This window comes from Natator depressus, chromosome 2, assembly GCF_965152275.1.
Source record: "Natator depressus isolate rNatDep1 chromosome 2, rNatDep2.hap1, whole genome shotgun sequence".
Classification (NCBI taxonomy): domain Eukaryota; kingdom Metazoa; phylum Chordata; order Testudines; family Cheloniidae; genus Natator; species Natator depressus.
Window position 1 is genome coordinate 231811899 of NC_134235.1, and position 26770 is coordinate 231838668.

The 26770-nt window shown below is 46.3% G+C and overlaps 1 protein-coding gene across 3 annotated transcripts in view; it reads right to left on the reverse strand.

The window, feature by feature from the left end:
* The window catches only part of ODAD2 (outer dynein arm docking complex subunit 2), a 187025-nt gene that overhangs the window by 130724 nt on the left and 29531 nt on the right, over positions 1–26770 (reverse strand). For all 3 annotated transcript variants that reach the window (XM_074946138.1, XM_074946140.1, XM_074946139.1), the window contains exons 8-10: positions 19350–19567; positions 13407–13529; positions 13041–13185 (exon numbers count right to left, since the gene is read on the reverse strand). In XM_074946138.1, coding sequence (XP_074802239.1) covers positions 13041–13185; positions 13407–13529; positions 19350–19567 — 486 coding nt within the window. The remainder of the gene's footprint in view (positions 1–13040; positions 13186–13406; positions 13530–19349; positions 19568–26770) is intronic.

Sequence of the window (26770 nt, forward strand, 5' to 3'; positions counted from 1 at the left end):
AGTGCAAAGAGCCAGAGCAGGGGCTGTAGAGCTGGCAAGAGCAGCTGCTCCTCAGTTGTGTGCTGCACAGAGGATGATTCCCAGCTGCTCAGCTGGGAAGCAGGAAGTTTTCTTGCTCCATGTGCTGGGGGACCAGACCTTCTCTCAGCACATGGAGCAGTTCTGATATGGCTGCATTTCCCCAGAAGGCAGGGCAAATGGGGAAGGGCAGCCAGCCAGTCAGAGGAGGATTTCCCTGTAGGCTAGAATTTTTCTCCAGAAACCTGTAAAAGGGTCTGGAAATCCATAGCCTATTGGGGAAACCTGTAGAATGGCAGGTCTGGTTTGTATTGGAAGTGATAGTGTTGTGAAAGTGTGCATCCTTTAGGTCAGTGGTTCTCAACTCTGGTCCACTGCTTGTTCAGGGAAAGTCCCTGGTGTGCTGGGCCGGTTTGTTTACCTGCCGCCTCCGCAGATTCGGCCAATCGCGGCTCCCACTGGCCACGTTTCGCTGCTCCAGGCTAATGGGGGCTGCGGGAAGGGTGGCCAGCACATCCCTCGGCTCGCGCCGCTTCCTGCAGCCCCCATTGGCCTGAAGTGGTGAACCGCGGCCAGTGTGAGCCACAATTGGCCAAACCTGTGGATACGGCAAGTAAGCAAACCGGCCCGGTGCGCCAGGGACTTTCCCTGAACATGCAGTGGACCAGAGTTGAGAACCACTGTTTTAGGTCTTGTAGGGGTTTTATATATGGACATCCTTCCTTCATGTAACTTGTTATCAACTGTTTGTTTATATTTTTATCCTTCCAACGTTTCTTCTACACAAATTATATTTTCTAACTTGGGAACCTCAAACAGTTTTTTAAAGAGTATTTTAGTTCCCCTTTAAGATGTGCAAAATATATATTTAACCTCTCTTTTTCTCTCTCTCTCGGACGCGTGCGCGCGCACACACACACAATGTCCTGAAAAACTATGCCTGTGCTTCTATGTAAATATAATATTTCAACATATATAAATGTAACTGAAGATATACCTTCTCTTATGCCGGATATGTCATGAACACTTGCCCACATGAACAACAAATATGCCAAAAAAATCTAGTCAGTCTGGTCAGAAGTACAATATTTGCACTTGAATTATAAATTAATTCCATGTGCTAGTTAAAGTCACACTTCATCAATAAAGAGTTTCCACCACAGTCTGATATTGTACTGCAGCATCTTTTTCAGCTTTATCAGACCCTTTGGAGATTTGCTGTTCAATGTACCCAACAGCCTCTAGAGAATTGTTTAAGAATATCTACTTTCTAATTTAAAAACCTGTGTGATATTGTGTGTATGTGTGTGTGTATATATATAAATATATATTGTATATAAAACCACACACACATAGGTACGCATCCTGAATTTTGGTAACAATACTGTTTGGACATGGATATTAAAATCCCTCCTTTCAAGTATTAATAATTTTCTGAGATCTTTTTTGCACTCTTGTAATTCAAAATGGCTTCATACATACATACCTATTTGACCAGTTCATAGATTCATAGATATTAAGGTCAGAAGGGACCATTATGATAATCTAGTCTGACCTCCTACACAATGCAGGCCACAGAATCTCACCCACCCACTCCTGCAATAAACCTCTCACCTATGTCTGAGCTATTGAAGTCCTCAAATCATGGTTTAAAGACTTCAAGGTGCAGAGAATCCTCCAGCAAGTGACCCGTGCCCCATGCTACAGAAGAAGGAGAAAAACCTGCAGGGCCTCTTCAATCTGCCCTGGAGGAAAATTCCTTCCCGACCCCAACTATGGCAATCAGCTAAACCCTGAGCATGTGGGCAAGATTCACCAGCCAGATACCCAGGAAAGAATTCTCTGTAGTAACTCAGATCCCATCCCATCACAGACCATTGGGCCTATTTACCAGGAATATTAAAAGATCAATTAATTGCCAAAATCATGTTATCCCATCATACCGTCTCCTCCATAAACTTATCGAGTTTCATCTTGAAGCCAGATAGGTCTTTTGCCCCCACTGCTTCCCTTGGAAGGCTATTCCAAAACTCCATTCCTCTGATGGTTAGAAACCTTCATCTAATTTCAAGTCTAAACTTCCTGATGGCCAGTTTATATCCATTTGTTCTTGTGTCCACATTGGTACTGAGCTTAAATAATTCCTCTCCCTCTCTGGTATTTATTCCTCTGATATATTTATAGAGAGCAATCATACCTCCCCTCAACCTTCTTTTGGTTAGGCGAAACAAGCCAAGCTCCTTGAGTCTCGTTTCATAAGACAGGTTTTCCATTCCTCAGATCATCTTAGTAGCCCTTCTCTGTACCTGTTCCAGTTTGAATTCATCCTGCTTAAACATGGGAGACCAGAACTGCACACAGTATTCCAGATGAGGTCTCACCAGTGCCTTGTATAACGGTACTAACACCTCCTTATCTCTACTGGAAATACCTCGCCTGATGCATCCCAAGACCGCATTAGCTTTTTTCACAGCCATATCACATTGGCGTCTCATAGTCATCCGGTGGTCAACCAATACTCCAAGGTCCTCCTCCTCCTCCATTACTTCTAATTGATGCGTCCCCAGCTTATAACTAAAATTCTTGTTGTTAATTCCTAAATGCATGACCTTACACTTCTGACTATTAAATTTCATCCTATTACTATTACTCCAGTTTACAAGGTCATCCAGATCCTCCTGTATGATATCCCGGTCCTTCTCTAAATTGGCAATACCTCCCAGCTTTGTGTCATCCGCAAACTTTATTAGCACACTCTCACTTTTTGTGCCAAGGTCAGTAATAAAAAGATTAAATAAGCTTGGTCCCAAAACCGATCCCTGAGGAACTCCACTGGTAACCTCCCTCCACCCTGACAGTTCACCTTTCAGTAGGACCCGCTGCAGTCTCCCCTTTAACCAATTCCTTATCCACCGTTTAATTTTCATATTGGTCCCCATCTTTTCCAATTTAGCTAATAATTCCCCATGTGGCACCATATCAAACGCCTTACTGAAATCTAGGTAAATTAGACCCACTGCGTTTCCTTTGTCTAAAAAATCTGTTTCTCAAAGAAGGAGATCAGGTTGGTTTGGCAAGATCTACCTTTTGTAAAACCATGTTGTATTTTGTCCCAGTTACCATTGACCTCAATGTCCTTAACTACTTTCTCCTTCAAAATTTTTTCCAAGACCTTGCATACTACAGATGTCAAACTAACAGGCCTGTAGTTATCTGGATCACCTTTTTTCCCCCGCCTTAAAAATAGGAACTATGTTAGCAATTCTCCAGTCATATGGTACAACCCCTGAGATTACAGATTCATTAAAAATTCTTGCTAATGGGCTTGCAATTTCATGTGCCAATTCCTTTAATATTCTTGGATGAAGATTATCTGGGCCCCCCGATTTAGTCCCATTAAGCTGTTTGAGTTTCGCTTCTACCTCAGATATGGTAATATCTACCTCCATATCCTCATTCCCATTTGTCTTGTTACCATTATCCCTAAGCTCCTCATTAAAGACTGGGGCAAAGTATTTGTTTAGATATTGGGCCATGCCTAGATTATCCTTAACCTCCACTTCATCCTCAGTGTTTAGCAGTCCCACTTCTTCTTTCTTTGTTTTCTTCTTATTTATATACCTATAGAATCTTTTACTATTGGTTTTAATTCCCTTTGCAAGGTCCAACTCTACTTGACTTTTAGCTTTTCTCACTTTATCCCTACATGTTCTGACCTCAATAAGGTAGCTTTCCTTGCTGATCTCTCCCATCTTCCACTCCCTGTATGTTTTCTGCTTTTTCTTAATCACCTCTCTGAGATGCTTGCTCATCCAGCTTGGTCTACAACTCCTGCCTATGAATTTTTTCCCCTTTCTTGGGATGCAGGCTTCCGATAGCTTCTGCAGCTTTGACTTGAAGTAATCCCAGGCCACCTCTGCCTTTAGAGCCATAAGTTCCTCAGTCCAATCCACCTCCCTAACTAATTTCCTTAAGTTTTGAAAGTCAGCCCTTTTGAAATCAAAAACCCTAGTTGCAGATTTTTGTTTATCCTTCCGTTCAGTTTGAACTGAATTAGCTCATGATCACTTGAACCAAGGTTGTCCCCTACAACCATTTCTTCTATGAGGTCCTCACTACTCACATATTGAAAAAAAGTTATTTACTGTAACTGTGGCTCTTTGAGATGTGATGCAGATGTGTATTCCACATAGGGGTGTGTGTGTGTGTGTGTGTGTGTGTGTGTCCAGCTCACTGGAGCCAGAGAATTTTGCCTATGCAGTACCTAGGCAAAAGTGTAGGAGGTGGCACTCATGTCTCGTGCTCATGGTCCCTCCCTGAGCAATATGAGGCAGCACCACCTTGACACCCACACCCAGTTTCTTAGCACCGAACACCTAGACACTGGACTCTGATGCAGAGGGTATGGAGGGTGGGTTGTGGACATCTCAAAGAACCATAGCTACAGTTAGTAGTAATTTCTTCTTCTTTGAGTAGATGCAGCACTGTATTCTATTTTGGTGACTCAGAAGCAGTACCCACCCCAGGAGGCAGGGCTTGGGCTCTACTGAAACAAGGATTGCAGGACCGCCCTACCAAAACATGCTCTGGAAGACGCAGTAATGGCATAATGGTTCATAAATGTATGTATGGATGACCACATATCAGCCCTGCAAATGTCCAGTATTGAGATGTCACCGAGGAACACTATTGCTGTTGCTTGTGCTCTTGCAGAATGAGCTCTCACTTGCTGAGGAGGTGTAGCAGAAATGATTTCATATGCAGTCTTTATACAGAGAGGAAGGGGTATGGGGAGTTGAATTGACAGCATGAGAAGTTCAGAGAACCAGCACTGCCTTGGCCATGCCAGGACAATAAGAATGAGCTTGGTTTGGTCCATCTACATCTTGAAGATGACCTGTGGGATGATTGGGATCAAGAAAAAAGCATACAGGAGAGCTGACTGCCAGCTGAGATGCACAGTGTTGGACAGGGAGTCCCCTTTGAGAGCAAAACATATGACATCTCCTGTTGCCCCTCATAGCAAACAGGTCAATCATCTGAATACCCCAAACTGTGAAGATGACCCAGAGGATACTTGTCTTCAGGGACCACTCATGGCTCAGGGAAAAATTCTTGCTGAGATTGTCCGTGAGATGATTCTGGACCCCGGGCAATTGGTCAGCTATCGAGTGATACTCTTCTTGATGCAAAACTGCCACAACCTGATTGCCTCTTGACAGAGCATTCAGGAGTGTGCTCCCCCTTGCTTGTTCACATAAGACATTGCGGTGGCATTGTCAGTAAGTATGTGAACCACTGAGTCCCTGCTATGGTCCAGAAGAGTGTGACATGCATTGTAGATGGCCCAAAGCTCCAGCACGTTAACATGCAGTGAGTACTCCTGCTCCAGCCACAGACCTTGAACTTTCAGCAACCCAAGATGTGCTCCCCAGCCCATCAGGGAGGCATTGGTGACAATAGACATGGTTGGTAAGGGCCTAACAAAAGGAACACCCTGACAAACATTCTCCAGTTGAGCAAGACCAATGTAGTGTTACTGTAAGAAAGGACTTTCTCTCTAGACCTGCCCCTCAGAAACCAGTTATCTGGATATAGGAAGATATGGATTCCTTTCTCCCTAAGGTATGCCATCACCACAACAACGCATTTGGTGAAACCCAAGGGGCAGAAGAGAAGCCGAAGGGAGCACCAAATCCTGAAAATGGCACGCTGCTACGATGAATCAAAGGAATTTTCTATGGCTTGGCAATTTTGCCACATGAAAGTAGTGTCCTAAAGGTCCAGAGCAGCAAATCAGCTGTTCTGAGATAACATGAGGAGGATAGTCAATAGAGTGACCATTCAGAACCTTATGTATCTGATATATTTGTTGAGGCTGTGAAGGTTGAGAATAGATTTACCCCTCCGTTAGATTTGGACACCAGAAAGTACCAGGAATCAAAGCCCTGACTGCAGTGTTCCAGTGGAACCTCCACCACTGCTCCCAAAGCCAGCAGAGAGTGAACCTGCTCGAGGGGCAGTATCTTGTGAAAGGGGTCCCTGAAGAGGGATGTGGAGTAAGGGTGGGGAGGAGGGACAAAAGAATTGGATGGCATCACCTGATCGGACGGTGCTTAAGACCCAGCTGTCAGTGGTGATCGCACCCCAAGCATTGTGAAAGTGGGCCAGCCTGTCCCCAACAGAGGGCATGGGTAGAAGGAAGTAACAACTAGAACATTGCTCCAGACCAAGAAGTCAAAGTAGGTGTTGGGGGTGCAGGGTGCTGGGGAAGGCACGTTGACTGGCCAAACCCCAGACAGCTTCCTCCTATTGGATCTATGCCTCTTTCTGGGGTAGTCCTGCTGTCTTGAGAGAGGGAAAGGCTGCCCAAATATGTGCTGCAGATGATACTGCTGACCACTGTAGTGGCACCTTTGAACTGCGAACATATATGCCCCAAGGACCATATGGTAGCTCTAGACCCCTTGAAGGAGTCCAGAGTCTCTTCCATTGTGTCCGAAAAAAGCACTTGGTCATCGAAGGGCAAATCCTCCACGGCCTGCTGCAATGCTCAAATTCTGCAGCCAGGAAGCCCTTCTAATGGTCATTGTTAATGCCATCGCTCTGGCCGAAGTATCCAAGACATCCAGAGTGGACTGCAATGAAGTCTTAGCTACCAAGCAGCCTTCAGTGATAAAGTGCCCCAAATTTCTCCATCAAGGCTTCAGATAGCTGGTCTGCAAACTTAGACATAGCTGTCCAGTTCACAAAGTCATATTTGGACAGCAGTGCCTGCTGGTTAGCAATGCAAATCTGCAAGGATGACGAGGTGTAAATCTTCCTACCCATCAGGTCCATCCGTTTAGAGTTCTTATCCTTGGGAGTGGACTTAAATCTGCCTTGCTGGGCTCTATTGTTCACTGATTACAACCAGGGAATTTGGAGTCAGATGGGAGTAAAAACCCTCAAATCCCTGCACCAAAACAAAGTAGCGTTTCTCCATGTGCTTTGCTGTAGGAGTAACAAAGCTAGAGTGCTTCAGAGAAACTTAGAAGGCTCTAGGAGTGCACTGTTAATAGACAAGGCAACTCTCCCAGGGGCAGATGGCTTCAGGATATCCAACAACTTATGGGTATTCTCCTGCAGGAACTCCACTTGAATACCCAGGGAAGCACCCATGAGCCACAAGTTCCTGGTACACCTTGAAATCCTTCAGTACCCAAGAGGAGGAAGAGCCAGGCATTGCAGAATCATCCAGGGACAAAGATGATGGGGTTAACTGTGCTAGAGCCAGATCCTGCTCCAGGACTGACAAGCCTGATTGGGACAACTCTGTAGGCTCCACGAGGGGAACGTTCACTGGTGCATGGGCCTGTGGCAGATGGATGGTGTCTGCCACAGACTTGCCCAGTAATTTCACCTTAGAGAAAGATGAGGAGTTGGAGCTTCATGACCAAGGAGCATCCCACAGATCTCACGGCGGTCACTGGTATGGATATGGCATGGGTGGCCAGTAGGTGCTGAGACCCTCATCCCAACCATGAGATAAGCAGCAATCCTTGTACCTATAGCACTCTATGAATAGCCCCCGATGTGGGTCAAGCAATGGGGGTGTGCAGGGGGAGAGAGAGAGAAAAGATCCCGACCTGGCTGTCAAGGAATCCCAGGATTTAGGGGATAAAGGTGGAGCCAGCCCTCAGGTTGTGAGTGACCAGTCTGACTCAGCTGTAGCCCAGAATGAAGAGGGAACTGGTGCTGATGGTGGGAACAGTACCACCGGCACCTAGTATACCTCCATTTCCATTGCTGGAAGCAGTGTCAACCTGGAAGTTGTCAGCAGTGCAGAAGTGGAGAGTGGTGAGTGCTGCCACAGTAACATTGGCAGCGCCGACAGCAGGGGTGCCAAAGAAGTTTCTGGTGCCAAGAAGGTCCCTTGTGCCAAGCCTAGCACCAGTCCCACTTCCACTGACTGTGGAAGGGAAACATGGCGGTGTGGTGCTAACAGGCCCACAGGTTCAGCAGCCTACATAGCCACTGGGGCTATAAATACCACAGCCCTGGCAAAGTCCTGGATCAAGGGAGAAGTAGGGATAGAAAAGCAGAGTAGGTTCACTGCCGTCTGATATGCCACTGGTAGGGAAACCACCGGTGCCAGCATTGCCCTTGTCATTACCTGACTCAACAGATGGCCTGGGGCCAGAACCAAAGCCAATGGTATGGGGTCTCTGACCTCCTTGTGCAGTACTGGGGAGTGGAAGATGGGACCTGCTCCATCCTGCACACCAGCATTCAGACCATACCAGCTTATGCGCCTTCTAGAGGAGGCACACTAATCCCCACAGGAGCTGGAGAAACAGTCTTATGTGACCTTTTCCTCAGTATACTTGATGGGGAGCAACTCCTGTCTTCAGAGAGGCACCAGCTCCAGAGTGCAAAACAGCAACATTCTCAGAACCCCAGGCAACGCCCAATCCAACATAGGCTTCAATGCCAAAGCAAGCCACATGGCCTGTTTGAGGTGATTCCTCACCACCTCGGTCCATTTTGTGAACAATATGCAAATTGAATACTGCTCCTTGATGTGGGCTTCACCTAAGCACAGCAACCCCCGTGTGTGAGGATCGTTGTGGGGATCACTCCCCCACAAGATGGACAATGTTTAAACCCTGCTGAGGGCATCACTGGGCAAATACTTAATCTAAAGCTACCTAACACTATACTAAGGGTACTAATTAACTATTGTGACAAAGTTCCTCCTCTGACTTGGTGGGTCCTGTGCTTATTGGCGGATTTGCTTGCCTCAGAGATTCATGGCAGCCCTCAGTTTGGCCACTTTTGCTAGCGGCTCAAACCTGCCGTTCACTCAGCTAACCTCATCACTGGCCAGCCTGGGAAAAAGGAAGGAGAACAATCCCTGCAGTCTCTGCTGATCCACCATGTGGGTTGGGGAACAGCCCAGAGACCTTCCCCTCTAGTGGAACCCACAATCCAGGTCAACTCCTCCTGTGTCTGATCAGGAGTTGGGAGGTTTGGGGGGAACCTGGGCCCACCCTCTACTCCAGGCTCCAGCCCAGGGCCCTGTGGACTGCAGATGTCTAGAGTGCCTCCTGGAACAGCTGCGCGACAGCTACAACTCCCTGGGCTACTTCCCCATGGCCTCCTCCCAACACCTTCTTTATCCTCACCACAGGATCTTCCTCCTGGTGTCTGATAATGCTTGTACTCCTCAGTCCTCCAACAGTACACCTTCGCACTCTCAGCTCCTAGTGCCTCTTGCTCCCAGCTCCTCACATGCCCACCACAAACTGAAGTGAGGTCCTTTTTAAACTCAGGTGCCCTGATTAGCCAGCCTGCCCTAATTGATTCTAGCAGCTTCTTAATTGGCTCCAGGTGTCCTAATTAGCTTGCCTGAATTTGTTCCAGCAAGTTCCTTCTTGTTCTGGAACTGCCCCTGTTACCTTACCCAGGGAAAATGGACCTGCTTAATCTGGGACTAATATATCTGCCTTCTAACACTCTCCTGTAGCCATCTGGCCTGACCCTGTCACACTATATACAACTAGAAAAAGCCATTAAGAAAAAGAGAGATTGTGAGGTTAGGAACCACAAAGAGCTCCAACTTCAGCCACAGGAGATAAGAAGGAACTGAGAGGGATTGAGGCAGTGCTGGCTCATATAGCTGGGGAGAGGCTGTGAGCACGAGGTATGAGCGCTGCCTCCTATGGGTACTGGTAGTCAAAATTCTCTGGCTCTGGGGCGCTGTGTGCGTGCACACACACACACACCCATCCACCCACCCCCCTAAAGGGAATACATGGCTGCATCCACTCAAAGAATAGGAGTATTATGCAGCAGCTGTATTATGTATATCAGGGCCCTGTGAGAAGGGACAAGTTGTGAGTTACAATGCAAGGAGAAAAGACAGCAGTCTTGTCAGTATGAAGGTGGGTTCACAGGTTTGGATAAGGGTGGGGCTTATGGGAGACCAATGATAGTAATGCATTCCAAAGCCAAGGACCCAGCCCCAGTTACCCCAAAGTTCAAATGCAAAACTGATAGCAGCATCCATCAGTGTAGATACATAGAAAGAAGTGGTCTGTTAAGGTAGACACAGCCCATACATTAACATCAACATCCTGAACTATACTTAAAAGCAAATAGAAATAAGTGCATCATGCCAAGGATAAATGTAATATGCTCAACACCAGTAGCACCACTGAGCAAGCAAGATGCCACATTCTGCACAAGATTAAACTTCCAGGTGGTCTTTTAGGATAGCTCCAAATAGCAGGCAATATAAAGGTCCAGTCTAGAGGTGGGGAAGGCATAGAGAACCATGGCAATGGCTGTATACACCTGTGGAATTTTTTATGCATCCATTACTATAGCATCTATAGTAGATTCTACATACACAAATTAAAAGGTGTCCGTGAGAGATGGATTAGAAACTAGCTAAGAGACAGAGAGGAGTCAGTTAAACCTGCTGAGGATAGTGGTTAAAACACTGGAAACTGCTGAAGCTTTGATTACACTACATTAGTGGTATCACTGTTGCTAACAACTGATGGCACCAGTGGGAATTCTGTCCAATGATTTTCTAGTGTGGACAACGTTGTATACTTTATAGCAGGGGTTGGCAACCTATGGCACGCATGCCAAAGACGGCACGCGAGCCAATTTTTAATGGCACGCTGCTGCCTGCCGGGTCCCAGTTGCTGGCCCCACTCAGCCTGCTGCCGAACCCAGGCTGGGACCCCGGCAGGCAGCAGCGTGCCATTAAAAATCCTGCCCGCCCCCGTCCACTCTTCTCCGCCCCCCCCCACCACAGGGGTAGGATGAAGAAGCTTGGTCCTGCCGGCTGCTGCTGCAGGGCAGGCAAGGTTCCCCCCCTCCCCCGCCATGCTGGGTTCCTGCCCCTCCTCCTCTCCCTCCCTGCCGCTGATCAGCTGATGGCCCTTGCGAGGGAGGGGGATAAGCGGAGCCGCAGCGTGCTCGCTGCTCCAGGGAGGAGCGGGAGAAGAGGTGGGGACGGTGCCTTGGGGAAGGGGGCGGGAATCAGGGTGTATCCCCTCCAGCCCCCTGCAGTGAGCTGCTCTGGGCAGGGGGCTGGGAGCAACCCCACGACCCTAGCCCACACCCCCAGTCCTCTGCCCTGACTCCTGCACCCCCCTCATACAACCCCAGCCCTCTGCCCTGACCCCTGCACCCCCCACAACCCCAGCCTTGACTCCAGCATCCCCCACACCCCATGCCGTGACTCCTGCACCCCCTCACATGCCCCCAGCCCTCTGCCCTGACTCCTGCACCCTCCTCACCCCCCCCCAGCTCTCTACCCTGATCCTGGCACCATCACCCCCTCCCCCAGCCCTCTGCCCTGATCCTGGCACCCCTAACCCACCCCAGTCCTCTGCCCTGACCCCTGCACCCCCCCCCACGACCCCAGCCTTTATTCCAGCCCCCCCACACATACCCAGCCCCCGCACACCCCATGCCCTGACTCCTGCACCCTCCTCATACACCACCAGCCCCCTGCCCTGACTCCTGCACCTCCCACACACTATGCCCTGACTCTTGCACCCCTCACATTCTCACCCTAAGCACCAAAGGGAGCTCCTGCACCACCACCCCCAGATTCCTGCCTGCACCCCTCGCACCAAATGGGAGCTGCCCAGGTAAGCACTCCACACCCAAACCTCCTGCCCCAACCCTGAGCCCCCTCCCTCATTCTAGCTCCTGGCCAGACCCTGCATCCCAACCCCCAGCCTGCTCCTTCACCCCCAGACCTGTGCTCAGTGCACTTCCACCCTCAGCTCAGTGCAAAGAGAGAGGAAGAGAATGGGCTAGAACCAGGGAGAAGGTAGGTACCCACTCTATGTGGGCAGGGCCGGGATCCCAGGCCGCCAGCGGGCTGAGCAGGGCCGGCAGACGGAACCCCAGACTGGCAGCGGGCTGAGCTGCTTAGCCCACTGCCGGTCTGGGGTCCTGGCCGCTGGCCCCACTCAGCCTGCTGCCGGTTTGGGGTTCCGGCTGCCAGCCACTTGCCAGCCGGGGTCCTGGCCGCAGGCCCCGCTCAGCCTGCTGCCGGCCTAGGTGAATGGAACACCAGACCAGCAGTGGGCTGAGCAGGCCGGCGGCGTAAGATCAGCATTTTAATTTAATTTTAAATGAAGCTTCTTAAACATTTTGAAAGCCTTGTTTACTTTACATATGACAATAGTTTAGCTATATAATATATAGACTTCTAGAGAGAGACCTTCTAAAAAACGTTAAAATGTATTACTGGCACGCGAAATCTTAAATTAAAGTGAATAAATGAAGACTCGGCACACCACTTCTGAAAGGTTGCCGACCCCTGCTTTATAGTTTTATTCAAAAAAAGAAAAACAAATACTCCTATGCCAATTATTAGTAAATTATATTATTTAAATTCTCTGATAAGCTTGTAAAGGAATTCTCCCTGAGGAAACACATAATTGGCTTAAAAGTGCCATGGAATGGTGTTATTTTTATTATGTAAAACATCAACAGCATTATAAATATGTATATGCTACTATATATTTTCAACAACATGCATAACAATCAATTTTTTTTTTTTTTTGCTTTGGGAGACTCTTATTTGTCAGACAATTTCTTTTCAGCTAACAAACATTTGATATGATGCACGACAACATTAGGGTTACTTCAGTAATGTATTAATCACAGTTGATAGACTTTAGGCAAAGTATTCTAATTTAATAAAAATTCTTGAAAGTTGTTATCCACATAAAGAAATATCTTGGAATACTGCAACTCAAATTCAAAACAAACAACAATAATTCATAAAGAAGAAATCATTTAAGTTTTAAACAACATCAAATAGATACACTAATTCAGGGGACTTATACTCCAAAAAGAGCAAATAAAAAAGTCTGAGAAAGGGGAGGAAGATAAGAATGTCCAGAGTTTCAGAATCTCAATATGTGAGTTAATTAGCTGAATTTCAATACCTGAGTCTTCAGCATTTTTTATAATAAAAGAACTGTTAAAATTGATTTTCTTACCTTTATGTATTTTACTAGTTTCTGAATTTGCCAATATTCGGATGGCAAATCAGTGTTTCCTTCCTGGTGACGTTCAGGCTGCTCTTCATCTTCCTCACTCTCAGAGGAACTTTGACTAATTTCATCAGATTTTTCTGACACTTTACTAGCAACAAAAAGACAAAATCACTTACTTTAAGTATTTATTGACTAATGTAAACAGACACAGGTATAACAAATTGGACAAGATTTTTCTCATTTTAAACTTCATTAGAAAAAAACACTCATAATTCGATTTACCAGCTATTGAACAAGATTACAATTACTGTATGTGCTAAAAAATAAGACAAGAATGGAATTAAAGGGAGAAAAATGAATATGCTATACCGTTTTGAAACTGATTGTCCTTTAATAGGTCCAGGGGAAAGGATATTGGCTTTTTTCTTGCTTTCTGGAACAATAGCTCTGTTTTCTTTTTCTTCTTTGATAACTTTGTTTGCAGCTTTGTCACTGAAAATATTTGTTTTTGTTAAACATCTTATTTTACAGTTCAAAATATTGTATCTGGTCTTCAATATCTGCACAACAATATCAGTATACAAATGTGTGTAAATTAATCTGTGTAATGATCTTCATTAAGAAGTTACACTCTGTTTAAATTGATCAACTCTGCTGCACAGTATGATAATTGGAGTATTTTTTTCCACAGTACATTTTCAGTGGGATTAAATAGAAAGAGAGTATTATAAAAATTAGCAGCAGAAGTTGTTGGATTTGAAATGTAAAGATTTTATTTAGGTGCCTAAATTTCTATTCAGACACAGTTTTGAGGATTCATAGCATACCAAGAATTGTCTAAACAAGATACAGTACAACTTCACTGATTATTTGTTTGTTTTCAGTAGAGCCGAGTTTATACTTGCTGATTCCTCACACAAGGCTCAGTCCTTGCCCCCCAAAAGTTTACCTCATAAAAAACAGAAAAAAAGACAATCAGTAGGGAAGGAGGTATGGGTCAACATTTTCAAACCTGGTTTCCTAAAGTTAGGCTTCTAAATCCAAATTTAGGCATCTAAATAAAATGGCCTGATTTTCAAGGTACAGTGGACCGGCAGTTCTCATTGATTCAGACAGAATTTGTGGTTGCTCAACACTTCCAAAAAATCAGGCAACTTACACTTAAGTATGCAAATCAAGATTTAGGTGCCTAAATTCAGGCATCCAGAGTTGAAAATTTTGGCTACAACATAAGTAAAACGGTCAATGTTTTAATTGGCCAAATAAAATTCTAAAAACACTTTTTTTTTTTTCATGTTGTGAGATATATAAATCACCTCTGCAAATCAGCGTGTAGGCATTGCAACAGAAGTTGTCCTTTAGGAAGACCTGAATGAGAAGAGGGTAGGAGCCTTCTCAGTTTGCTAATCTGTAGTTCAATAATCTCATCAAGACAAAAACCAAACAAAACATAGCATTCTTTTTCTCAACAAAGTTAATAATATCTCACTGATTATCCTTTTTATAGATTCATAGGTTCCAAGGCCAGAAGGGATCATTCTGATACTCTAGTCTGATCCGCTGTATGACACAGGCCACACAACTCCTCCAAAATCATTCAATTTGAACTAGAACATATTTTTTTTAAAAAAATCAAATTTTGATTTAAAAATTGCCAGTGATGGAAAATTCAGCACAACCCTTGGTAAATTGTTCCAATAGTTAATTACCCTCAGTGTTAAAAATGTACACCTTATTTCCAGTCTGAATTAGTCTAGCTTCAACTTCCAGCCATTGGATCACATTATACCTTTCTCCACTACTCTAAGGAACTCTGGGTAGAGACCGTCGAATCGTGGAAGTCAACGAATGGCTACGCAGGTGGTGTCGGAGAGAAGGCTTTGGATTCTTTGACCATGGGATGGTGTTCCAAGAAGGAGGAGTGCTAGGCAGAGACGGGCTCCACCTAACGAAGACAGGGAAGAGCATCTTCGCAAGCAGGCTGGCTAACCTAGTGAGGAGGGCTTTAAACTAGGTTCACCGGGGGAAGGAGACCAAAGCCCTGAGGTAAGTGGGGAAGTGGGATACCGGGAGGAAGCACGAGCAGGAGCGCGCGAGAGGGCAGGGCTCCTGCCTCATACTGAGAAAGAGCGACGATCAGCGAGTTATCTCAAGTGCCTATACACAAATGTAAGAAGCCTGGGAAACAAGCAGGGAGAACTGGAAGTCCTGGCACAGTCAAGGAATTATGATGTGATTGGAATAACAGAGACTTGGTGGGATAACTCACATGACTGGAGTACTGTCATGGATGGATATAAACTGTTCAGGAAGGACAGGCAGGGCAGAAAAGGTGGGGGAGTAGCACTGTATGTAAGGGAGCAGTATGACTGCTCAGAGTTCAAGTATGAAACTGCAGAAAAACCTGAGTGTCTCTGGATTAAGTTTAGAAGTGTGAGCAACAAGGGTGATGTCGTGGTGGGAGTCTGCTATAGACCACCGGACCAGGGGGATGAGGTGGACGAGGCCTTCTTCCGGCAACTCACAGAAGTTACTAGATCGCAAGCCCTGGTTCTCATGGGAGACTTCAATCACCCTGATATCTGCTGAGAGAGCAATACAGCGGTGCACAGACAATCCAGGAAGTTTTTGGAAAGTGTAGGGGACAATTTCCTGGTGCAAGTGCTGGAGGAACCAACTAGGGGCAGCGCTCTTCTTGACCTGCTGCTCACAAACAAGGAAGAATTAGTAGGGGAAGCGAAAGTGGATGGGAACCTGGGAGGCAGTGACCATGAGATGCTCGAGTTCAGGATCCTGACACAGGGAAGAAAGGAGAGCAGCAGAATACGGACCCTGGACTTCAGAAAAGCAGACTTTGACTCCCTCAGGGAACTGATGGGCAGGATCCCCTGGGAGAATAACATGAGGGGGAAAGGGGTCCAGGAGAGCCGGCTGTATTTTAAAGAATCCTTATTGAGGTTACAGGGACAAACCATCCCGATGTGTAAAAAGAATAGTAAATATGACAGACGACCAGCTTGGATTAACAGTGAAATCCTTGCTGATCTTAAACACAAAAAAGAAGCTTATAAGAAGTGGAAGATTGGACAAATGACCAGGGAAGAGTATAAAAATATTGCTCAGGCATGCAGGAGTGAAATCAGGAAGGCCAAATCACACTTGGAGTTGCAGCTAGCAAGGGATGTTAATAGTAACAAGAAGGGTTTCTTCAGATATGTTAGCAACAAGAAGAAGGTCAAGGAAAGTGTGGGCCCCTTACTGAATGAGGGAGGCAACCTAGTGACAGAGGATGTGGAAAAAGCTAAAGTAGTCAATACTTTTTTTGCCTCTGTCTTCACGAACAAGGTCAGCTCCTAGACTACTGCACTGGGCAGCACAGTATGGGGAGGAGGTGACCAGCCCTCTGTGGAGAAAGAAGTGGTTCAGGACTATTTAGAAAAGCTGGATGAGCACAAGTCCATGGGGCCGGATGCACTGCATCCGAGGGTGCTAAAAGAGTTGGCGGACGTGACTGCAGAGCCATTGGCCATTATCTTTGAAAACTCATGGTGATCGGGGGAGGACCCAGATGACTGGAAAAAGGCTAATGTAGTGCCCATCTTTAAAAAAGGGAAGAAGGAGGATCCTGGGAACTACAGGCCAGTCAGCCTCACCTCAGTCCCTGGAAAAATCATGGAGCAGGTCCTCAAGGAATCAATTCTGAAGCACTTAGAGGAGAGGAAAGTGATCAGGAACAGTCAGCATGGATTCACCAAGGGCAAGTCATGCCTGACTAATCTAATTGCCTTCTATGACGAGATAACTGGCTCCGTGGATGAGGGGAAAGCGGTGGACGTGTTGTTCCTTGATTTTAGCAAAGCTTTTGACATGGTCTCCCGCAGTATTCTTGCTAGTAAGTTAAAGAAGTATGGGCTGGATGAATGGACTATAAGGTGGATAGAAAGCTGGCTAGATCATCAGGCTCAACAGGTAGTGATCAATGGCTCCATGTCTAGTTGGCAGCCGGTATCAAGTGGAGTGCCCCAAAGGTCGGTCCTCGGGCTGGTTTTGTTCAATATCTTCATAAATGATTTGGAGGATGGTGTGGATAGCACCCTCAGCAAGTTTGCATATGACACTAAACTGGGAGGAGAGGTAGATACACTGGAGGGTAGGGATAGGATACAGGGGGCCCTAGACAAATTAGAGGATTGGGCCAAAAGAAATCTGATGAGGTTCAACAAGGACAAGTGCAGAGTCCTGCACTTAGGATGGAAGAATCCCATGCACCGCTACAGACTAGGGACTGAATGGCTCGGCAGCAGTTCTGCAGAAAAGGACCTGGGGTTACAGTGCACGAGAAGCTGGATATGAGTCAACAGTGTGCCCTTGTTGCCAAGAAGGCCAATGGCATTTTGGGATGTATAAGTAGGGGCATTGCCAGCAGATCGAGGGACGTGATCGTTCCCCTCTATTCGGCATTGGTGAGGCCTCATCTGGAGAACTGTGTCCAATTTTGGGCCCCACACTACAAGAAGGATGTGGAAAAATTGGAAAACGTCCAGCGGAGGGCAACAAAAATGATTAGGGGACTGGAACGCATGACTTATGAGGAGAGGCTGAGGGAACTGGGATTGTTTAGTCTGCGGAAGAGAAGAATGAGGGGGGATTTGATAGCTGCTTTCAACTACCTGAAAGGGGGTTCCAAAGAAGATGGATCTAGACTGTTCTCAGTGGTAGCTGATGACAGAACAAGGAGTAATGGTCTCAAGTTGCAGTGGGGGAGGTTTAGGTTGGATATTAGGAAAAACTTTTTCACTAGGAGGGTGGTGAAACACTGGAATGCGTTAGCTAGGGAGGTGGTGGAATCTCCTTCCTTAGATATTTTTAAGGTCAGGCTTGACAAAGCCCTATCTGGGATGATTTAGTTGGGGATTGGTCCTGCTTTGAGCAGGGGGTTGGACTAGATGACCTCCTGAGGTCCCTTCCAACCCTGATATTCTATGATTCTATGATCATCAAATATTTGTTCCCCATATAGGCACTTACAGGCTGTAATCAAGTCACCTCTTAACCTTCTCTTTGTTAAACTAAATAGATTGAACTCTTTGAGTCCATCATTATAAGACACGTTTTCTAATCTTATAATTCTTCTCATGGCTCTTCTCTGAACCCTCTCCAATTTATCAACATACTTCTTGAATTGTGGGCACCAGAACTGGACACAGTGCTCCAGTAGTAGTTGTGCTAGTGCCAAACATAGAGGTAAAATAACCTCTCCACTCCTACTTGATATACCCCTCTTTATGCATCCCAGGATCACATTAGCCCTCTTGGCCACAGTGTTGCATTAGGGTCTGCCAATGTGGACCTCTTTACAGGATCACTCTCATATTATGCAGTATCAGAATAAATAATTAAAACTAAACAGCTGTTAAAACTGATTGTTGTGTGTTGTCCTTGTCCCATCCTAACTAGCAAAAGCCTTGACTGTCAGCATTACAGCTCAACCAATCAGGAAGCAGAAAGCAAGATCTGTCAGTTGCTGTACTTATGCCCCCATCCAGCCACTTTCTTTCATTGGTTTGCTTCCTGCATGCTGGAACCATGGAACACTAATTACCTCTTCTTCCTGTTCCACTAGCCCTTTTCCTTTTTTCTTTCCTTGTAGAAGAAGAAAAAGACTGAAGGAAGAATGAAAGAGACAAAAGGGGGGGGGGAATAAAGAGTTCATAAAGAGAAGAGAAGCAACAAGGAACACCATTCCTCTTCTACTTTTCAAAGTCCCAGCATCTCTACTGTAAGTAAACTCTCTTCTGGGTTTTCTACTGCTTGCTATGTCCACTGTTAGCCAAGATTATTGCCATATAGGTTAGGAGAAGTGTGTTGTAGGACAAAGGAAGCTTACTTACTGGCAATCTGATTTGTTATAGTCCTCTTCTCTCCTCAGAAAGTGTTGCTTGGAATAGGTTGTCTATTCCTTCCTGCCTTAGAAAGAACTTGTAATTGAGGGAAATGGCTGAATTGAGGCTCAAGTACTGCAGATGACTGCAAAATCTTGCTGCCTCCTTCCTGACAGGTGGAGCGCCATCATGATGACATTCCAGGCTGTTGTCAGGTAGGATGGCAGAAAAGGACTATAAGAAACTGGATTACAAGTGAGCAATCTTCCCTTAAAATGTTTTATAGGAGCAGGTCCCTGAATTTTATTTTGTATTTGTTTAGTTTATTTTCAATTTAAAAAGAAATCACAGACATACACTGTGTTTCCAAATCATTAGTCTGAATTAGCAAAGTCTACTGTAAAACTCAGTTTTTCAAATAACTACATACTCCTGGGAACCAGCGAGCCCAACGTTCTTCCACTTCAGAGATGGTTCTAATTTCTTGTCAATGGGTTTGCTTTTTACAAGAGGACTCTTGGTCTTCTCAAACACATTCTTTTCTGAATAATCGTAAATCTTCTGGGATTGGCCTGAATCCTCAGCATCAACTATTTCCATATGGTGATAATGCTTTTCATACGTTGGTTCTTCAGAAAAAGTATAATCCTATAAAAAATGGAGAAATGGTTTGTCAATCATATTGCCACATGAAAAATACACATTAAAATAAGTTATAAGAAGAAATCCCAGGATACATTACTTTAACAATTATATATGGCATATGCAGAACTTCAAATGCATTCTATTGTGTACATTGAAATTGCCTTTCAAAGAATGCAGTATCCATATTAATTTGAAAATTCCGAGGGTGAATACATTTGCCACCATATACAAACTGAAATGTATTTAAAAACAAAATTATTAGCTAAATTTAGAAATTCTTGAACTTACTCTAAAGGTGCATTTTTTCCCATTGCTAATCTGCGACACCAGCAGTACTACAGAATCCAATTTCAAACCAATTTTAATAGTCCAGTTTTGCAAACTCTCTCACTCTGCTTTCAACAGACTACTTGTATAAGGGCTATTTTCATGAGTAAAGCATTTGCAGGATCAGGTCCTTAGTTTTTAATCTTTAATTAGAAATAAAATAATCCACTCTGTGAATGAGTGCTGATCAACACATTCCCTACTTGGACAGTGAGGCTTGAAACACTGGCTCATATCTCAAGAATACATCCAACTCTACCACATGGTGTGGAGTGTTTGTTGCCATTTTAAAATATGCTATCTCCCACAAAAATTATGTTACAAATAAGTTAATTAATATGCTGATTGGTTTCAAGTTAGTATGTTAATTTTTTTAAAGTAAAATTAATATAAATATTTTCTCTTTATATTTTTTCTGTTTTGCCTTTGAAGTGTGTTTCGGTACAATCTCATGTAGGGAGCTGGATGCCCTTACAAAACCAACAATTGGCTCTGTCTAGTACCAGGGTTTTTCAAAGCATCAACAACAGAACACCTACTGCCTCTTGTGAACTCTTATTTCCTACTGGACTATTCAGCTTTGACAGGAAAGATAACTTATGCTCTTTCATTATTATTATTCCAGCTGTCACTAGCATGTATCCAAGCAGTGACATTATTTTATGGACCTGGTCCAAGGCAGTTTTAAAGAGACTGTCAAAGTGTGGCCTGCCTCCTATTAGTCTGTGATCGGAATTAACTGTCCCATGCATGCTGACCCAAATGTCTAACACTTAGCTAACTCATGTTAACTAACACATTTTAAAAGTGTAATCTAGACAAAGTAGATTGCCTTTAACACATGCTAAAATGGTCAAGTTAAAGCCTGGGGGGAATCCTAGTCAGGCCATAACTTAACCATTTTAGCACATGTTAAAGGCAGTATGCTTCTTACAGCTACCCTGTGGTAACATCTTTAACATTGACTCTAACATCACACCTTTAAATGTTAGTCTAGACAAGGCCAATAAGGCAATACAAAAGCTGATTAGCTTTGCAATATATGTGAGGTAATGAACTCTTTGAAGCTATTACTCACTGTCGAAAATGCATAAAAAAAAAAAAACAGTTACCTTCCTCTCGTAACTGTTGTTCTTCGAGATGTGTTGCTTATGTCCATTCCGATAGGGGTGTGTGTGCGCGTGCCGCATGCACGATCATCGGAAGGTTTTTCCCTTAGCGGTACCCATCAGGTCAGCTGTGGAGCCCCCTGGAGTGGTGCCTTCATGGCGGCGTATATAGGTCCCTGCCAACCCGCCGCCTGCTCAGTTCCTTCTTGCTGGAATACTCCAACAGAGGGGAGGCAGGTGGGATTTGGAATGGACATGAGCAACACATCTCGAAGAACAACAGTTACGAGAGGTAGGTAACCGTTTTTTCTTCAAGTGATTGCTCATGTGAATTCCAATAAGTGACTCCCAAGCAGTTTCCCCGGAGGAGGGGTCGGAGTTCACCTGGTTGCTGAATGCAGGACTGCCCTGCTAAAGGCTGTATCGTCCCTCTCCTATTGGGTGATGGCATAGTGCAACATGAAGGTGTGGATGGAAGACCATGTTGCTATCTTGCATATGTCCTGGATAGCGACCTGCACAAGGAATGCTGCGGACGAACCTGCGCTTTTGTGGAGTCCTCCATCAGCGGAGGGGCTGGAATCTTAGCTAGCTCATAGCACGTTCTGATGCAGGACATGATCCACGATGAAATGCGCTGGGACGAAATGGGAAGCCCCTTCATTCTCTCTGCTATTGCAATAAAGAGCTGTGGTGACCTATAAAATGGCTTTGTGCGCTTGATGTAGAAGGCTAGGGCCGCCTGACATCCCAGGAATGAAGCATTCGCTCTGTTACTGGCATGTGGCTTAGGGAAGAACACAGGTAAAAATATGTCCAGGTTCATATGAAACTGGGACACTACCTTTGGTAGAAATGACTCTACGGGGGGCTCGGAAGTCAGCGCTCTGAGCTTGGAGACCCTTCAGGCCGAGGTTATGGCCACCAGAAAGGCCACCTTCCAGGAAAGTTCCCTGAGGGAGTCAGAGTCTGCTTTTCTGAAGTCCAGAGGGTAGGTTGCCATGGGCTCAAAAGGGGGCCTCATGAGCGTGGACAGGACCATCCTGTCAATCCAGGAAGTTTTGGAAAGTGTAGGGGACAATTTCCTGGTGCAAGTGCTGGAGGAACCAACTAGGGGCAGAGCTCTTCTTGACCTGCTGCTCACAAACAAGGAAGAATTAGTAGGGGAAGCGAAAGTGGATGGGAACCTGGGAGGCAGTGACCATGAGATGCTCGAGTTCAGGATCCTGACACAGGGAAGAAAGGAGAGCAGCAGAATACGGACCCTGGACTTCAGAAAAGCAGACTTTGACTCCCTCAGGGAACTGATGGGCAGGATCCCCTGGGAGAATAACATGAGGGGGAAAGGGGTCCAGGAGAGCCAGCTGTATTTTAAAGAATCCTTATTGAGGTTGCAGGAACAAACCATCCCGATGTGTAGAAAGAATAGTAGATATGGCAGGCAACCAGCTCGGCTTAACAGTGAAATTCTTGCTAATCTTATTAAACACAAAAAAGAAGCTTATAAGAAGTGGAAGATTGGACAAATGACCAGGGAAGAGTATAAAAATATTGCTCAGGCATGCAGGAGTGAAATCAGGAAGGCCAAATCACACTTGGAGTTGCAGCTAGCAAGGGATGTTAATAGTAACAAGAAGGGTTTCTTCAGATATGTTAGCAACAAGAAGAAGGTCAAGGAAAGTGTGGGCCCCTTACTGAATGAGGGAGGCAACCTAGTGACAGAGGATGTGGAAAAAGCTAAAGTAGTCAATACTTTTTTTGCCTCTGTCTTCACGAACAAGGTCAGCTCCTAGACTACTGCACTGGGCAGCACAGTATGGGGAGGAGGTGACCAGCCCTCTGTGGAGAAAGAAGTGGTTCAGGACTATTTAGAAAAGCTGGATGAGCACAAGTCCATGGGGCCGGATGCACTGCATCCGAGGGTGCTAAAAGAGTTGGCGGACGTGACTGCAGAGCCATTGGCCATTATCTTTGAAAACTCATGGTGATCGGGGGAGGACCCAGATGACTGGAAAAAGGCTAATGTAGTGCCCATCTTTAAAAAAGGGAAGAAGGAGGATCCTGGGAACTACAGGCCAGTCAGCCTCACCTCAGTCCCTGGAAAAATCATGGAGCAGGTCCTCAAGGAATCAATTCTGAAGCACTTAGAGGAGAGGAAAGTGATCAGGAACAGTCAGCATGGATTCACCAAGGGCAAGTCATGCCTGACTAATCTAATTGCCTTCTATGACGAGATAACTGGCTCCGTGGATGAGGGGAAAGCGGTGGACGTGTTGTTCCTTGATTTTAGCAAAGCTTTTGACATGGTCTCCCGCAGTATTCTTGCTAGTAAGTTAAAGAAGTATGGGCTGGATGAATGGACTATAAGGTGGATAGAAAGCTGGCTAGATCATCGGGCTCAACAGGTAGTGATCAATGGCTCCATGTCTAGTTGGCAGCCGGTATCAAGTGGAGTGCCCCAAGGGTCGGTCCTGGGGCTGGTTTGGTTCAATATCTTCATTAATGGTCTGGAGGATGGTGTGGATTGCACCCCCAGCGAGTTTGCAGATGACACTAAACTGGAAGGAGTGGTAGATATGCTGGAGGGTAGGGATGGGATACAGAGAGACCTAGACAAATTAGAGGACTGGGCCAAAAGAAATCTGATGAGGTTCAACAAGAACAAGTGCAGAGTCCTGCACTTAGGACGGAAGAATCCCATGCACTGCTACAGACTAGGGACCGAGCGGCTAGGCAGCAGTTTTGCAGAAAAGGACCTGGGGTTACAGTGGACGAGAAGCTGGATATGAGTCAACAGTGTGCCCTTGTTGCCAAGAAATCTAACAGCATTTTGGGCTGTATAAGTAGGATCATTGCCAGCAGATCGAGGGACTATTTGGCACTGGTGAGGCCTCATCTGGAGAACTGTGTCCAGTTTTGGGCCCCACACTACAAGAAGGATGTGGAAAAATTGGAAATGGTCCAGCAGAGGGCAACAAAAATTATTAGGGGGCTGGAGCACATGACTTATGAGGAGAGGCTGAGGGAACTGGGATTGTTTAGTCTGTGGAAGAGAAGAATGAGGGGGGATTTGATAGCTGCTTTCAACTACCTGAAAGGGGGTTCCAAAGAGGATGGATCTAGACTGTTCTCAGTGGTACCAGATGACAGAACGAGGAGTAATGGTTTCAAGTTGCAGTGGGGGAGTTTTAGGTTGGATATTAGGAAAAAAATTTTTCACTAGGAGGGTGGTGAAGCACTGGAATGGGTTACCTGGGGAGGTGGTGGAATCTCCTTCCTTTGAGGTTTTTAAGGTCAGGCTTGACAAAGCCCTATCTGGGATGATTTAGTTGGGGACTGGTCCTGCTTTGAGCAGGGGGTTGGACTAGATGACCTCCTGAGGTCCCTTCCAACCCTGATATTCTATGATTCTATGACCAGGTTGAGGTTGCACTGGGGAATGAGCTGCCGCGCCTGGGGATAAAGCCTGTCCAAGCCCTTGAGAATCCACCATGGGACTCCTGAAGACTGACCTACCTGCTGCCCCTGGGTGGAAGGCTGAAATGAGAGCCAGGTGTACCTTGAGAGATGATATTGCCAACCCCTGCTGCATGAGGTACAGTAGGTATTCCAAAATAAGGGGAATTGATGCTTGCTGTGGAGGGTTGCCCATCTGCAGAAACCAGACGGAAAATCGCTTCCACTTTGGCAGGTACGTGGCATGAGTGGAGGGTTTCCTACTTCCCAGCAGAACTTCCCTAACTGAGTCAGAACACTGACGATCTAGCAAGTTCAACCATGGAGTTTCCAGGCCATGAGGAGGAGAGACTCCAGGTTGGGGTGTTGTAGACAGCCGTGGTCCTGTGTGATGAGGGCCGGGCACATGGGAAGGGCTACTGGTCTGTCCACTGAAAGGTTCAACAGCATGGTGAACCAGTGCTGGCGGGGCCACACTTGCGCTATGAGGATCAAGGAAGCCCTGTCCCGGCGAGCCTTGAGGAGGACTTTGTGTATGAGAGGGAAGGGTGGGAATGCATACAGCTGATTATTCGTCCATGAAAGGTGAAAGGCTTCTGCAACGGAGCCTGGGCTGTGGTTCAGAAGGGAGCAGAACTGTTGGCACTTTCTGTTGCTCTGCTTTGCAAACAGGTCTGTGTGGGGAAAGCCCCACCTCTGGGAAATCGAGAGCACGATGTCCACCTGGAGGGACCATTCTTGACTGTGAAACGAACGGCTGAGGCTATCAGCTAGCTCATTTTGCACTCCCAAAAGGTATGACGCCTCTAGGTGTATCAAGTGGGCAATGCAAAAGTCCCACAGCCTGAGAGCTTCCTGGCACAGGGGAGAGGAGCGAGAACCACCCTGTTTGTTTATATAGAACATCGCTGTGGTGTTGTCCGTCATCACCGACACACATGCACCCTGAAGGTGGGCCTGGAACACTTGGCATGCCAGACGAACTGCCCTCAGCTCCCTTACATTGATGTGCAGCGATAGTTCTGCATGGGACCGTAGGCCTTGGGTTCTGATATTGCCCAGGTGCACTCCCCAACTGAGCGCTGAGGCATCCATGACCAGCGATAGCGTAGGTTGGGGTTTGGCAAAGGGTACTCCCCACAGACCACTTGTGGCTGTAGCCACCAGTGGATAGACTCGAGAATGCAAGGAAGGAGGATAACTATTCTGTCCAGTGGGTCCCTGCTGGGCCTGTGCACCTGCGCCAACCACGCCTGGAGCGGCCAAAGGCGCAATCGGGTGTGCTGGACCACGTCTATGCAACTGCCATATGCCCCAGTAGTTTCATGCAATTTCTGGCTATCGTTGTGGGGACTGGCAAAGGTTCTTGATTATATCCGAGTGCTTGGAAGTGCAGGTTGGGCAGGAAAGCCCCGGCTTGCATGGAGTCCAAGAGAGCTCCTATGAATTCTATTCTCTGTGTCGGAGCTAGTGTGGATTTGAGCATGTTCAATATGAGGCCCAGCCTGAGGAAGGTGGCCTGAGCCACAAACACATGCTCCTCCGCCTGTGCTTGCGATATGGTCTTGATTTCCAGGTATGGGAAAACTTGCACCTGACATTAGCGGAGGAAGGCTGCCAGGACCTCCATACATTTCGTGAATACCTGGGGGGCGCCGAAAACCCAAATGGGAGCACCCTGAACTGGTAACGCTGGCCAGTGACCACAAAGTGAAGAAATCGTCTATGGGCCAGGATAATGGAGATATGAAAGTACGCATCTTTCAAGTCGAGGGTGATGTACCAGTCCCCCGGATCCAGGGAAGGAATGATGGAGGCCAGGGAGAGCATGCGAAACTTCACTTTCTTTATGAATGTGTTGAGGTCTTGCAGATCCAAGATAGGCCAGAGCCCACCCTTGGCCTTGGGGATGAGGAAATAGTGGGAGTGGAACCCCTTGCCCTGAACTCCTGAGGAACCTCCTCTATTGCCCCTAGAATGAGGAGCAATTGCACCTCCTGCAGAAGGGAGTTGTTCGTGAGAAGGGTTCCTGAAGAGGGACGGGGAAGGGGGGTGGGAGGGAACAGAATTGGATACAATATCCCACCTCAACCATGCTCAGAACCCAGCCATCTGATGTGATCTGGGACCAAGCATGGTAGAAGTGGGACAGTCGATTCACAAAGAAGGGGTAAGGATCTGGGCTCGGTACTGGTGCACCATCCTCGAGCACATCTTCAAAAGTTTGGCATTGGGCCAGGGGGCTGTTTTGAAGAACCCTGGCCTTGGTCAGGGCAGGACTGTGACGGGCACCTCCAACTATTCCTGCCCCGTC